Here is a 15,684-nt window from a genome sequence, read left to right as displayed (position 1 = left end):
TGAGAACTTCTCTCCAGCAAGGTTCTGCTTTGACCTGTATTCCCACATCAAACCTGCCTCCTCACATGGGTACAGGAAAGGAGAGAAAAAAACAACCCACCACAAAAACACAGAACAAAATAAAATAAAATAAAAAAAACGTACATCACTGGCCGTTCTGCACATGCAACTCAGCAATCTATAATTAACACACAGGGCAGAGAAGACTGTCCCACCTCCTGAGTTTGACACCCTGTGCCACCTCTTACCTCCACTACTGCAAATGTAGCTCTCGGGACAGTCTGGGAAGCCATTTACAGTGAAAAAAACAAAATAAAGAGATGTTTTAGGTCAAAATAAAAAGTTCCTTGGGGGTGGGAGGAATTCGCCAGGGTAGGTTTTTGGGGATTATCAGCAGGGTCTACCCCAAGGGCATTTACCACTCCTGCCAAAGACATCCCTGGAGGTGTCCAATTTCACCCATCAAGACAAGCACCACCACAAGGTCCCTCAGGAACTCCACACCCCTTGATCTGTAAAAAAAAACCTACTGGTCCACAAGGCAATTTATCATTGCAGTGCTTCCCGCACCGCAGTGTCCCATACTGACCGACAACATTACAGGCCCTGTACCATTACCCTGGAGTGTAGAAAAGCCGTAGGAAGGGATTTCCCATCTATTTACCAGGATAACCCTATCATAATGGTATTTAAGATACCCTTTTGTCCCGATATGTGAGAGTAAAAAGCAATCAAACGTGTGCAAAAAAAATAAAAAAATGTAATCAGAATATTCATCATTGTTTTAAGCAATGACATGTTGGGTATCCAATTACTCAGCACAACCTCATCTTTTACAAAATAAATTAGGTAAAATTTGCATTTGTGTGCCCTAAATTTAACTTTAGTGTACATTTTACTGAAATTTTGTGCTTGATAAAATACTGCATCAATCATCAATAAGGCGAGAAATAGAAACTACTACCATTTTATTCTCCAGGGTCTCTGCTTTCAAAATAAATAAAAAATAATGCTGTGGCTTTTTTTTTTTTTTTTTTTTTTTTTTAATTTCAGGTATTCTTCAGGCCATTAAATCCTTTCAATGCTACCAAAATGTTTTCAGTAAAAACAGAGAACAAAGTCTTGGTGTTTTAGGTGACTGATTCACTTCCAATGTGTGCAAGTTAGAAGCATCTCAAAAACCAATCCTAATCAATCTTTATGACCTCAATACTTTACTTTCAAACATATATAAAATTCCAAACCCAAAAAATATTGTAACTAGAAAATTACCAGAATCTGTTTTTGGCAAAGTGAAGTAAGCAATTCTTTTCTTGTTAAGGCCAAGGTCCCATCGTACTGTAATGTTATCTTGAGTCTACAGAATTAAAACAGGTTTAAATTAATATTGCTCACGGTAACACATTTATCAGACATACTAGGAAGGTAACCTAAAATTCATACATCAAAAATTAGCCAACCTTGTATATCATATAGACCCAATTTCAAAATTACTTTGAAGGTTTGTAACACTTCAGACACATCTTTAGTGCTTGCCTAAACTGCCCACACAATTGGAATATAAAATTATACATTCAACTTTTCTGGAATTTCAAAAATTTCATCTAAGCATCAAGCTGAGGAACTGACATTTCCATTCTGTCAGCGGACATGCTTTCAGGATAAACCTACTATTATACTGGCTGGGGAAGAATTAGAGAACACTGCTAAAGCAGCCTGCTGGAAAGCCCAGTTTGGAAAAATGACTAAGCCCTGCTTCACACTGAGTGCCCATTCACATATATGTGGATTGGATGCGGTTTGAAATGTATCCAATCCACATGACATGTGAAAACACATTGCTTCCTATGCTGCCCATTCACATATGTCCGGTGCACTGGCGGTGCGGATTTAGTGCGCTTTTAAAATTAGTCATGTCCGATTTCTGAGCAGTGACTCCGGGTTCAGGTGCGGATTACAGGCTATTGACTTACATGGGAACCGTTCCTAAACCATATGTGTGTGAACAAGATAAGTTCCTGAGCTAATCCTGTCCTGAACCTGATGTAAACCAGGGTGGATAAAAATCAATGATTTAAAAAAAAAACAAAAAAAAAAAAAAAAAAAAAAAAACTGATTTTTTTTTATTTAAATCAGATTTTTTTTTTAAATAAAATGCTTTTTGAGGAAAATATATTACCATCCAAAGGTTATTCCATCATGAAATAAAGATTAGTTTTTTAATTATGTAGAATAAGGCTCTATATGTTTAATTTTTTTGGTAAATAAATTCCATTAATCCATTCACAATGTCATGCTCTTCCAGAGGTTTTTGTAAGATTATTGGGCAGTTTCTCTGCCTACAAGATATTATCACAGATGCTTGGTTTACTTTTGCAGTTCTCAAAACTGAATTTGACTCAGCGGATGCCTCTTCTTCACAGCAAAAATGTTATAACATGAACAGAAGAAAAAGACCTTAATACTAACTTCTACAAACCTATGAATACAGAATCAACCCCTTCAGTGCTAAATTTCAAGAAGTTCAGTGAATAGAATAGAAACAATATTTTTGTGATTGTTTGGAGTGGAATAGATCTGCAGAAGAAGAAAATGAAACTAAGTGTGAGGAGGAAGGGGCTGACAGTCTAAGTTTCTTAAAATATATATATTTTGTTTAGCCAAATTAGTTAACAAACATGGATGTTTGTTTAAGCAAATAACATATGCCGTAATGTTATGGTTTCAGATGAATAAATCTATTTAAATTATTAAGGTCATGATTATTTTTCTCCTTCCTATGTACAACAGAAAAGTTGTCCAAATATGAATGATTAACCTATTAAACTGGGGATAAAAAAACTAATATGAAAAGTTGTTATTCTAAAAATCTTCATCTACTTGCATATTAAAGTTATACCAGCAAGAATTAGTCTTTATGTAGAAAACTATGATTTAAATCAAGCCTTACTGACTAGTGATTTAAATCGTGATTTAAATCAGTTTGATTTAAATCAAATCCACCCTGACGTAAACCCAATGCAAACCTGTGAACAGCTACTGTATCAATTAGCTGTTAAATCTGAGATTCAATCCACTCTGCATATGTTTGAATCAGCTCTGAATGCGACTCTGAAGTAGCACGATTTTAGAGGCACAGATCAGTGCAATTTGTACCTTCAATTTCACTGCGGCTTCAACTTCATTTAACAGAAGTCAAAGCAAGTCGCAATGAAATCAGAAAAAAAGTAGCGCACAAACTACTTCAAATCACACTGATTAACCTCCTTAGCGGTTTTCCCGAGTGTAGCTCGGGGTAGAATTTCTATACCAAGAACGGTAACCCCGAGCTACACTCGGGCTTACCATGCAGCGTTCTCTGGGGGTCCCTGCAGCACTTACCTTGTCCTTCGCTCCCACGATGTGTCCCCTGCAGCGTCCCCGTCCATCTCCTCCGGCGGATGCCGGCATCTGACTTCCGTGTTCCGGTCCCCGTGACGTCGGAACGTTCGGGCGGCGGAACCGGCGGGAAATTTGAAATTTTTTAAAAATGACATTTTTGCTGTCATTGCTTTTTCACTGCATTTCACATACATTTTGTCCCCACTGCTTTGTCCTGTGCCCTGCCTGCATTTTGACTGTTCTTTCTGCCTGGAAACTTAGAAAAGTCCATGGCGGCCAAAAAGCGTCCCTTTACATCAAAAGCGGTTTTAGAACAGCGATAGTAAATCAGAACCACTTGCAGAATTGAGTGATAATGATTTGTGGGGAAATTCGTCATCAGACACTGAAAACGATTTTGCGACTTTGCTCAGCGATGTGCGAATTTGCCTCTGTATTTCAAATTTCAGTGTTTTTGGTTTGATTATATTATTGAATTAAATTGATTATTATTATATTATTTTTTATGATTATTAATTAAATTATAATTTATGATTTTGTGTTTCAAGTTTTATCATATCCGGAATGTTTAATAGACTCTTGTTCGGACAGATTTCAGTGAGTTATTCCTAAAAATTACAGCCTACAATTAAAAACTACATATTTCCATGCAAAAAAATGGTACCGCTTTCAGCACAAAATTCCTGACATGATCATACCGCCAGGGAGGTTAAGAGTGTGAACGAGGGATAAGGCAGATAGGAATAGAAGACACTAGACCATTAAAGAAAAAAAAAAAAAAAAAACACTACACACAAATCATTCTCTCTATGCATATGATTTAACCATTTGCCGCCCGCCCTATGGCCGAATGGCGGGCGGCAAATGTCATCAGCATTCCGGGTGGATGCCAAATGGCGTCCTCCCGCACATGCGCAGATTGCGGCGCGATCTGTCACCGGCCGTGTACCTTGGACACGGCCGATGACAGATCTGAGTATCAGCCCCTGCAGCATTTTGAAAATGCATAGGCCTGCAAATTGCTTGGTGCTTTTGCAGCGTGCAATTTCCCTGCAGTTCCTGCACCTGCAAATGCGCTTACATGCATGGGGGTACCATGAAGAATGAATGGCAGGCCTTGCGTTTTTAACCTCTTCCCTATGGCCAAATAGCGGCCGGCAAAAACACTCACCTTTCTGGGTGGACGCCATATGGCGTCCTTTCGGGCATGCGCAGTTTGCACGCATGCAGAGCCGCGCAGCGGCGCGATCTGTCACGAGCCATGTACCTCGGACACGGCCGATGAAAGATCTGAGTATCAGCCCCGTTGCCGGTACCATGTGACCTGCTGTGACCAATCACAGCAGGTCACATGACAGTTGTATACAATGGATAGCTTCATTCATGCCATCCATTGTATACTAGTGTCTAGCTGTGAATGGTCACAGCTAATCACATGCACATGTCATGTGATTAGCTGTGGCCAAATCACAGCAGAGCACAACAAAAAAAAAAAAAAAAACCTGAATGAATCGATGTCATGCAGGTAAATGCTTGCTTATAGCAAAGTAATTCTTTGCTATAAGCAAATTGTGTAAAAAATGGTGAAACTAATTTTAAATTTTTTCATTTTCCGAAAAATGACAAAAAAAAAATACAACTTAAAAAAACTTGCCATGCCTCTTATGAAGTACGTCGGACTGTCTACTTTGCAAAAAGGGGTCATTTGGGGGATATCTGTACTGTTCTGACATTCTTGGACCTCAAGAAATTAGATTGGCTGTCAGTACTTCAGGATTGATCAATATTCAGATCTATAACATAGTTTGTGAACTCTATAACTTTCCTACAAACTAAAAAATACATCCTAATTTGGGTTATTTTCACCAAAGACATGTAGCAGAATACATCTCGGCCTAAATTTATGAAGAATTATTTATTTGCAAACTTTTATAACAGAAACAAAGAAAAACTTTTTTTTTTCAAAATTTTTGGTCTTTTTTTGTTAATTTAACAAAAAATAAAAACCCCAGTGGTGATTAAATACCACCAAAAGAAAGCTCTAGTTGTGTGAAGTAAATAATAAAATTTTAGTTTGGGTACAATGTTGTATGACCGTGCAATTGTCATTCAAAGTGTGAGCGCTGAAACCTGAAAACTGGCCTGGGCAGGAAGGTGTAAAATTGCCCGGTATTGAATTGGTTAACTTGCAAATAGTTTCAAATGTCACTGTTCAACTAATGCACAGCAATTGTTGGTAACAAATGTAAAAATATTTACCTGGGACTCCTTCAGCTTTTTGTCATAGTCGGCCTCAAGTTTCACAAGGGGTCCAAATATATTTTGGTACTGATATGCATCCTCGTATCTAAGCAAAACGTGCTGAGGCTCTTCATCAACACCGGGTTTTTCCAGATCTTCTAGGGTTGCAGAAGGGTTTTCCTTCACAAGGGGAAAAAAGAAAAAAAAGTTTTTACACATTTAGAACAAAGTATCTTTATTTTATTTAAAACACTGTTTTACCATAAAATATTATATATACAGTTAGGTCCATATATATTGGACACAGGCACAATTTTAGTTTTTTTTTTCAGGTAATAAAATATAGTCAAGCTATAGTTATATAATGGATATGGGTTGGAAGTGCACACTCAGGTTTAATTTGAGTTTATGTACATCCAAATTTGAGGAAGGGTTTAGGAATTACAGCTCTTGAGAGTAGCCACCCCCGCTTTTTCAAGGGATCAAAAGTAATTAAACAATTGAATCAAAAGCTGTTTCATGGCCAGGTGTGGGCTACTCCGTTATTTCTTCATCAATTAAGCAGGTAAAAGATCTGGAGTTGATTTTCAAGTGTATTTGCATTTGGAATCTATTGCTGTGAACCTACATCATGTGTTCAAAGGAGCTGTCCATGCAAGTGAAACAAGCAATTATAAGGTTTCAAAAATGAAACAAATCCTTCAGAGAGATAGTAGCAACATTAGGAGTGGCCAAATCAACATTTTAGTACATTCTGAGGAAAGAAGAATGCACTGGCAAGCTGAGAAACATAAAAGGCATGGATGTCCACAGAATACAAACAGTGGTGGACGATCGCAGGATCCTCTCTATGGTAAAGAAACACCCATTCACAACATCCAGACAAGTGAAGGACACTCTCCAGGAGGTGGGCATATCATTGTCAAAGTCTACAATCAAGAGAAGACTTCAGGTGAGCAAATACAGAGAGTTCTCCACAAGGTGAAAACCATTCATAAGCCTGAAGAACTGAAAAGCCAGATTAGACTTTGCCAAAAAAAAACATCTAAAATAGCCAGACCAGTTCTGGAAAAGCATTCTTTGGGCGGATGAAACTAAGATTAATCTGTACCAAAATGACGTGAAGAAAAAAAAAGTGTGGAGAAGGCTTGGAACAGCTCATGATCCAAAGCACACAACGTCATCTGTAAAGCACGGTGGAGACAGTGTGATGGCATGGGCATGCATGGCTTTCAGTGGCACTGGGTCATTGGTGTTTATTGAGGTCACAGAAGACAGAAGCAGCCGGATGAATTCTGCAGTGTTTAGTGACATACGGTCAGCCCCGATTCAGCCAAATGCAGCAAAGTTGATTGGACGTCGCTTCACAGTACAGATGGACAATGATCCAAAACGCACTGCAAAAGCAACCCAGTTACATTTAAAGGAAAAAGGGATGGACAATTTTTCTGCAATGGCCGAGTCAATCACCTCATCTCAACCCAATTGAGCACGCATTTCACTTGCAAAACTAAAGGCAGAAAGACCCACGAACAAAGAACTGAAGACAGCTGCAGTTAAGTGCCCGGCAAAGCATCAAAAAGGAGGAAATCCAGTCTTTGGTAATGTCCATGGGTTCCAGACTTCAGGTAGTCATTGCCAGTAAAGGATTCTCAACAAAATATTAAAAATGAACATTTTATTTATGATTATATTCATTTAATTACATTTGAGACCCTGAAAATGGAGGGACTGTGTATAAAAATGGCCACCAGCAGCCAGGGGTTTCAAACACGTGTTATCGGACAAGCCGAGTGTCAGGTAGAAGCAAATATATGGTCATGTGGTTACTGCTATATACCGCCAGTAATTTTGTCCCCCTACCATGTTTCTGTGGCTTTACGCTCCCATATGCAGACCAAAGAACAGTATAGCAGTTGCTGCTGGGTAGATGAGAGGGAGAACAGTGAATGTTTGTTGTCAAACAAACATGCGGCGCTAATACGTACAATGATGCATGCAAATAATCATTTGGTGCAGGTAATAGCTAGTAAAATGAACACCACTTAATACTAAAACAGGATCTAGACAAATTATCTGAAAAGTCCAGGAATAATAATGATGGCGAGTATAAATCTTTCAACAAGAGTGTTCTTGCGGTGCATAATATATAAAATATCAGGACAAAAAGGTGACACAATAAGTGACTTCTGTGACCATATTCCTCCCGCAGAAATGAGTGTAGATTGCACTAACCAGAGAGCGCAATCTTAGTGCGCATTTGAGTGTTAACCAACTCCTGGTCATCCGGCTACTGCAAACTGGATCACAGAGTGGTCATCTGGCCTGCATCAACTGGGCAAACATCACAACCTCAGGGACACCAGATATCAGAGGGCGTGTAGTCATCTCACCACTGGGGGGAGTCTAACCAATCCTGATGTGGCCACCAGATCATCCCAATAAGCCTTGAAGGAGGGGGGGCTCGGAAGTAACGAGCCAAGACAATAGAAGATTCTGATAGTGTAGTGCTTTATTATCCACAGTAGAAAAAATATACAGATAGCTGAAAATCTTACTCACGTGTAGTGAGCAGCTGGTAGCAGGGGATTCCAAAATGGCCACCGGCCGTTCACAGGGGCCATGCAGTGTGACGTCACAGGGTATAAGGCACCTCCCTAACGTGTTTCGTGTGATGGCACGAAACGCGTTAGAGAGGTGCCTTATACCCTGTGACGTCACACTGCATAGCCCCTGTGGACGGCCGGCGGCCATTTTGGAATCCCCTGCTACCAGCTGCTCACTACACATGTGAGTAAGATTTTCAGCTATCTGTATATTTTTTCTACTGTGGATAATAAAGTACTACACTATCAGAATCTATTGTCTTGGCTCGTTACTTCCGAGCCCCCCCTCCTTCAAGGCTTATTGGGATGATCTGGTGGCCACATCAGGATTGGTTAGACTCCCCCCAGTGGTGAGATGACTACACGCCCTCTGATATCTGGTGTCCCTGAGGTTGTGATGTTTGCCCAGCTGATGCAGGCCAGATGACCACTCTGTGATCCAGTTCCAGTTTGCAGTAGCCGGATGACCAGGAGTTGGTTAACACTCAAATGCGCACTAAGATTGCGCTCTCTGGTTAATGCAATCTACACTCATTTCTGCGGGAGGAATATGGTCACAGAAGTCACTTATTGTATCACCTTTTTGTCCTGATATTTTATATATTATGCACCGCAAGAACACTCTTGTTGAAAGATTTATACTCACCATCATTATTATTCCTGGACTTTTCAGATAATTTGTCTAGATCCTGTTTTAGTATTAAGTGGTGTTCATTTTACTAGCTATTACCTGCACCAAATGATTATTTGCATGCATCATTGTACGTATTAGCGCCACATGTTTGTTTGACATTTCTTTTGAGGCTCCTGAGCCTTTCATGCTAGCTGCTCTCTGGTTGATTATCCAGCGCTCGTATTTTTTCTGTTTCTAGTGAATGTTTGTTCCCTAAACTCTTCCACCTAGAAAATACCTCTATCGGCCTGTGGCATATAGGTGTGGCAAAATAGGCACCGATACAGGTGACAAAAATAGCCCCGCCGGTTCTCACGCTTACCTGAGAACCCATTCCAACAATCCCGGCGCTTGGGCATAGAGATCATTGAAGGAAAGATGACTTCCACTCATCACTACGCCCTCACTTCCGGCGCCATGTAAACAAGGCCACTTTTTTTTTTGAACCGCCTCCTGCCCGCCATATAAGGAAATAACGGACGGGCGGTGGTTCTCTCATTTTGGGAGGACGTCATATGATGTCCTCTCACACTAACTGCACATGTGCGCCCCCGGGGCTGCACAGCGCCAATCGGTGGTGCGTTGTGTCCCTGGGACACAGCGAATCACCGATCAGCGGAATCACAGATGATCGCATGTAAATAAGGAAATGCCGGTTATCTGCATTCCTCTCCTCACAAGCTGTCACGATGAGGAGAGGAGAGCCAGTAATCAGCATTCCCCAGAGGGAACATCTACACTGAGCATGAGAGCACTGACGATCAGTGCCCTGATGATCAGTTTAGCCCCGTCCGTCAGTGCCACCTAACAGTGCCATATGAGTACTGCCTGTCAGTGCCCATCAGTAACGCCTGTTAATGCCCATCCGTGCAGCCTCATTAGCGCACATTAGTGATGGAGAAAAATTGCCAATTTACTAAATTTTGTAACTAAGAAAAAAAAATTTTCTCCCCAAAATTGTCATGTTTGTTTAGCAAAAAATTAAATTTTTTATTTAAAAAAATTAAATATCACCAAAAGAAAGCTCTAGAAGTCTGAAAAAAAAAAATACAAAAATTTCATGTGTTGCACGACTGTGCAATTGTCATTCAAAGGGCGACAGTGTTGAAAGCTGAAAATTGGCCTGGACAGGAAATGGGTGAAAGTGCCCAGTAGACAACTGGTTAAAGCACTAGATCAATGCTTTTTTTTTTTTAAATCTAATGCTTTACATTGTAGAGGAGAGATGTGGGGTCTTATTGGCCCACAATCTCTACACAAAAAAAGGACCTGTCACTGCTTATTTCTATTACAAGGGATGTTTGCATACCTTGTGACAGGAATAAAAGTGATAAAAAAAAATTAAAAGGGACAATGTAAACATTTTTTTTATTTATTTATATTTTTAACGTGGCCCCACCTCCCCACAGTGGTGGAACGCATATGTAGACCATGCCCACACACGTAAACGGTGTTCAAACCATCAGAGCGAGAGCAATAATTCTAGCACTAGACCTCCTCTGTAACTGTAAACTGGTAACCTGTAGAAATTTTTAAATCGTCACCCATGGAGAATTTTAATATCATAGTTTGGCGCCATTCCACGAGCGTGAGCAATTTTAAAGCATGACATGCTGGGTATATATTTACTTGGTGTAACATCATCTTTAATATTTTACAAAAAAACTTGGGGTATATAGTTTTTTTTATTCAATAAAGTAATTGTTTTCCAAAAAATTTGCATTTGAAAAATATATACATTTTTAAAAACTGCCCATATAGGTTTTCAGCTAAGTGCATCCTGAATTTTTGGTTTCGGAACCAGAATTTTCATTTCGGTGCACCACTACTAGAAAAGACCCAGAAGCAACATGAATTACATCACTTACAATTTCTGCAGCTTCTACAATCCACGTTCCATTAGCTTCAATGGAGGGCAGGTGAGATATCAGGGCTCTAAAAGACCTCTCGTGTCTCATTAAAGAAAAACTGCCATAATAAAATATCACATAGGGGACTTTTGGTATATGATCAAAATATCAAGTTTAGTGAAAATGAAAAAAAAAAAAAAAAAAAAAAAAAGTTACTCCTAAACCACCCAGATCACTTTTACTGATCAGCCAAATACTGGCTGGGGGAAAAGAAGGAGGAGGACACGAAGCTCATGGATGCAGCCTCACCCATGAGCTCGAATTACCACTTCAAGCCCAGGAGGTTTTAAAAATTGGCGAAAGGATGTGAAGTGGTTATTCCAGAGGAAAAGAATACACTCGCCTGTTTTGCTATCCTAGATCAATGGTTCTCTCAAATAGTCCATTAGAAATAGATACACAAGCAGGATTCAGAGGCTTGTCTTGCCTGCCTGTATACTACATTTACAAAGTACAAGCTAGCCTTAGGCTAGAATAGCAATGATCTTATTCTCTAAGCTTATGTATATCACACACTTGCTATGAGGCTCTCTTGTAAAGCACTGCAAAAAAAAAAAAAAAAAAAAAAAAAAAAATTATATATATATATATATATATATATATATATATATATATATATATATATATATAATCCTAGGGAGCAAGCTAACTGTAATATGTTATAATGCATTAGTTATTTAAACCAGAATTTTCATAAAATATATTAAAAGGTTTGCTATACTACCAGTCCACCACTTGCCAAACAGTTTAGGACTATAAAAAGCACAAAAACACTAAAGAACCTGGGCTCCCATTGCTTTCAGGAAGCACGGGTGACACATACACTAAGCTTCATTGGCAAAAAGCTATATGTTTGAAATCTCAGAAGAATATGGCAGGAGAGTATTTTTGGGGGATTTCAAGTACCTAGCTTTCCCAGGATACAGTATTGACACCACCCACTCCTCATGGAAGCATCAGAAGCTGGAATTGAGGTACATATTGCAGATTTTCTGTCAAAGCTTTAATTTTGAGGATTTTTTTTTTAAAGGCAAATCTGTTCAGGTAGTGGAGGACCAGCAGTAAAGCAGACCTTTTTCATAAAAGGTCTGCTTTAAATTTTGAAAGACTTAAAATACCTTCCAGAGCTCCTCTAGCTTGTTTATTTGCTGCGCTGTAATTTGGCGAGCTCTCAGCTGCTCTTGTTCAGATGGGATCTTCACCAGCCAGGAGAGGAAGCAACGATCTTGTATAAGTGGCTGCCACTGAGAGCTGTCCCAGTTAATATCCTTCAAGCTGCTTTGACTAGCACAGGGCTGCCTGAAAAGGAAAACAAAAATTGCATCCCGTTTTTAATGCAACACAGATGAATATTAAAAAAAAAAAAAAAAAAAAAAGTGTGCCCTAATAGTTACTTAATTTACAGCATACCCACACATCTCAAATGCTATAAACAAATCTTTTATCCTCGCCTGTGATCTGCAAGATGCCCTTTCTACAGGTGGAAAAATATGGTCCACTACAGAGTTACAGGTAGTCCATCTACAGAAATCACAGTGCATTATACAGCTACATAAAAATGCAAGCTTTGTTGAGAAGGGCCTGTATTTTTCACCCTAAAAGAAATGTCAAGCCACACCCATTTCCATGATAGGTTAACAGGGAGACAAACCAACAAGCAATGTCCGTGGCCCTAGCACTGCACCTCCTGTACAAAGACCAGTCTAAAAGGAGTGATGAAAATTATAGCTCAAGAGTCAGCCCAAACAGAGGGGTAACTACTAATCACTCAACGAGTAAGGCACTGAGGCAGGATTCAGAAAGAGAAAAGGATGAAGGGTAAAATTAGATTTTGGTACTTGCCTTAAAAATGTTGGGAGTTCATTCAGGTTTCTAGCAAAACAGTACTGAGAGCAGTGCCATAAACACAGTGGGGAGGGACCAATGTGGTGTTCCTCAGTGAACTCCAAGAAAGGGATTTCACAGCAAATCCAAAAACAAATTTCTTTCCTATTCATTGAGAATTTAGAGACAGCTGGTACATCTAGAAGCATTCAATAAGCAACAATAACCAGACACTAACTTCCACAAGCAAAAGAAAGGGCACAGGTGATGTCAACAAGGAATGCAACCCCCATGAATAAGAGTGGAAAGGGGGAAAGAACCATGAGAAGTTGATTTTTGAAGAGCCAAGAAAAATTCAAATCCCACGAACTGAGGAACACAGGAAACCACATAGCGATAAACTGTACAAAGGTTTTAAAGTGGAACTTTAGTTGGAAAATTGTCTGCTAGATCACAGGCTGGCCCCATTTTCAGGTATAGCTATGTAAAACAATAAAAATAAGTGCCTATACTGTTTAAAATTTAGTCTCACCCTGCTCTGCACATGCTTGGTTGCTCTATATTTTTAGGCACTGCGCTGAAAATGTAGAGGCCGATCTGCTAATAGCCAAGGGTCTCTGGGCTTCAGCAAAATGGCAGCCTCCAGTAAAAAAAACTGCTGAAGGCAATTTACAGAACACACTAAATTTTGAAAGCATAAATACTAATGTGGAATGTATTTTCCTTCCTAAGAACATTATTTTATTTTTAAGTTGCTATGGGTAAAGCTCTGCTTTAATCAATGGGAAGCTAGCACTCTCTGGATCAAGATCGCAAGTGCCAAGATTTTCCCCTTGATGGTACCCAGTGCTAAATACTGATCAAAGTCCAGCTGCATCTCACACAAATTTTTCTGATATGAAAGTTTTTCTTCACACCAAGCAAAGTATATCTTCCAAGTTGGGGATAGCAGAACTTGAGAGAAATGGACTCCCTAGCTTTTAGAATCGTAAGAATTTGCAGATTTGAAAAGGGTCCCTGTCCAAGACTTGAGCTTCAACAGCCATACTGTTAGAGCAAGAGAAAAGTATGGCAGGTTGTTAAACCGGTCCTTTGGACAGAAGATCTGGATAAACCCAGAAGAGCCCACAAGTGACTGCCAGGAAAAGAATAAGGTCAGGGTAGGATCTCTACCTACAAAAATACTAGATAGGAGAGGGAAAGAGCACCCCCTGAAGAAAAGGGGTTACTTCTAGAACTAAAAATTGGTATATATCCAGACTTGTAGCAATAATAATAAATAATCTAGATATAAGCCAATTTAGTTCTACAAGTAACCTCTTTTCTTCGGGACGGGGGGAGTGTTGGCATTCTAGACAATTTAGTGCTCCTTTTAAAAGTGGTTTATTACTATATCTACGTATCTGCCAAGAGCTAAGTGGGTAACCGTAATGCCCTCCAACTCAAGCCTGTGGAGCAGAGGAAGAAGAGGTTTTAGGGGAGGAAAGGGACAGAACAGGTTTGTACTGATACCACAGAGCCACCAGGGCATCCACTGCTTTTGCCAAAGAAAATGCCTTGGGGAGAAAAAAAAAGAAAAAAAAATATCTAAGAGCATCTCCCACCTGAGACACAGGTCCTGGAACACTTACAGGTGTGAAACCTATTCCTGGGATCCCAACACTGATGACAAAGTATGTGTGACATTTGTCCAGGCCTGTGATGTAAACAGTGGACAGGCTAAAACTTAAATTGTTTCAACAGATCATGCAGTGGTAAGACCTCTGGATTCTCCTTGAAGGACGATGTACGGCACTGTTGTGGTGCATTCCAATTGGATGATCCTCCAGAAGTAAATGTCCAATGTTGAAGAGACAAATAAAATCATCCGGCACTCTAAAATGTTGATCAGGAGACAGGATTCTTCAAGTTACCTAGTCCCCTGCACCGATAATGTGTATAGGTCTCCTTCCCAGCCTTCTGGGCTGGTATAAAGTACACTGTTAGGATCCTTCAAGAGATGGAGGGGAGGATTTCCCTAACTCCAGATCTGATTTTCTGAGCATCCATGCCAGAGACAACCCACTCTGTCATAACAGGTGAAACGGTTTTATCCAGAGACTGTACCAATTTGACCCACAATGACACGATGCTGAGAGATTGTCTGGAGTTGTGGGGTCTGGAGTGGGCAAACAGTACTGCCTTGAAGGAGATATTAGAACTTAAATGCTGAAAACGTCAATCAACTCGTGGATGGAATAGTCATTCTGGGAAAAGAAAGTGACATTTTTTTTTAAGGGAAGAAAAACAGTAGCTTGTGTCTGGGACAAGATCAAGATACTTCAAACAAGAAGTCAACTAAAAGGCTGACTTCTAGTGAGTCAGGATCAAAACCATTTTAAATCTCTGAAATATTCACACCACATTTTCGGCCAGGATTTATGCAGTTTCCCTAGAAGGAGGTTGTCCAATATTTTCCAATGACGACACCATAGAAGCTTAACAGTACAAGGGCCAGAACCTCAGTGAGCACAGTGTGCAGAAGACAGGCTGAATGGCGGGGCCACAAACTGAAGAAATGGCTGATGCACAGGAAAAAAATGGAGACATGCAAGTATGCACCCTTTATGCCCACAGAGGCTAGGTGATCCCCCTGTTGGTGGGAGGCCATGAAAGACCTGGTGGATTCTGTTAGAATTTCTGGACCCAAAGATATTTTGGTTTGGGAACTGTGAAAAGGTTGGAGTAGAAACCCTGAAACCATGCCACTGCAGGAACTGGGGTAAACATCCCTTGAAAAGTAAGACCTGCATGGGGTTTATACAAATCTGCATGTTAACACAGGCAGGCTGGGGTAATTAGGACAACCAGAATAGGAAAGTACTGAACATGTCTCCTTCGATATGGGGCAGAGCCTGAGCATAGCAGTGCAGGAGAGCACGCTGTGAGTGCTCTCTGGTAAACCTCCATAGCCGCCACCCCGAGAACCCTCATGTAGCGGTGTGTGGAGCCCTACCTGAGTCAGCTGAGCCTGGGACGTGGGATGCTGGAGCTGGGAGAGGGACAGGAG

General features: G+C 40.1%; 1 protein-coding gene across 1 annotated transcript in view; it reads right to left on the bottom strand.

The window, feature by feature from the left end:
* The window catches only part of UPF1 (UPF1 RNA helicase and ATPase), an 85,657-nt gene that overhangs the window by 35,838 nt on the left and 34,135 nt on the right, over positions 1 to 15,684 (bottom strand). The window contains exons 5-7 of the mRNA XM_089666740.1: positions 11,930 to 12,110; positions 5,641 to 5,802; positions 1,273 to 1,357 (exon numbers count right to left, since the gene is read on the bottom strand). Of these exons, the coding sequence (XP_089522866.1) occupies positions 1,273 to 1,357; positions 5,641 to 5,802; positions 11,930 to 12,110 (428 nt within the window). The remainder of the gene's footprint in view (positions 1 to 1,272; positions 1,358 to 5,640; positions 5,803 to 11,929; positions 12,111 to 15,684) is intronic.

The sequence above is a fragment of the Staurois parvus genome, unplaced genomic scaffold, assembly GCF_062004578.1.
Source record: "Staurois parvus isolate SC_StPar_1 unplaced genomic scaffold, SC_StPar_1.0 ptg002811l, whole genome shotgun sequence".
Lineage (NCBI taxonomy): Eukaryota > Metazoa > Chordata > Amphibia > Anura > Ranidae > Staurois > Staurois parvus.
This window is presented reverse-complemented; position numbering and strand designations above follow the sequence as displayed.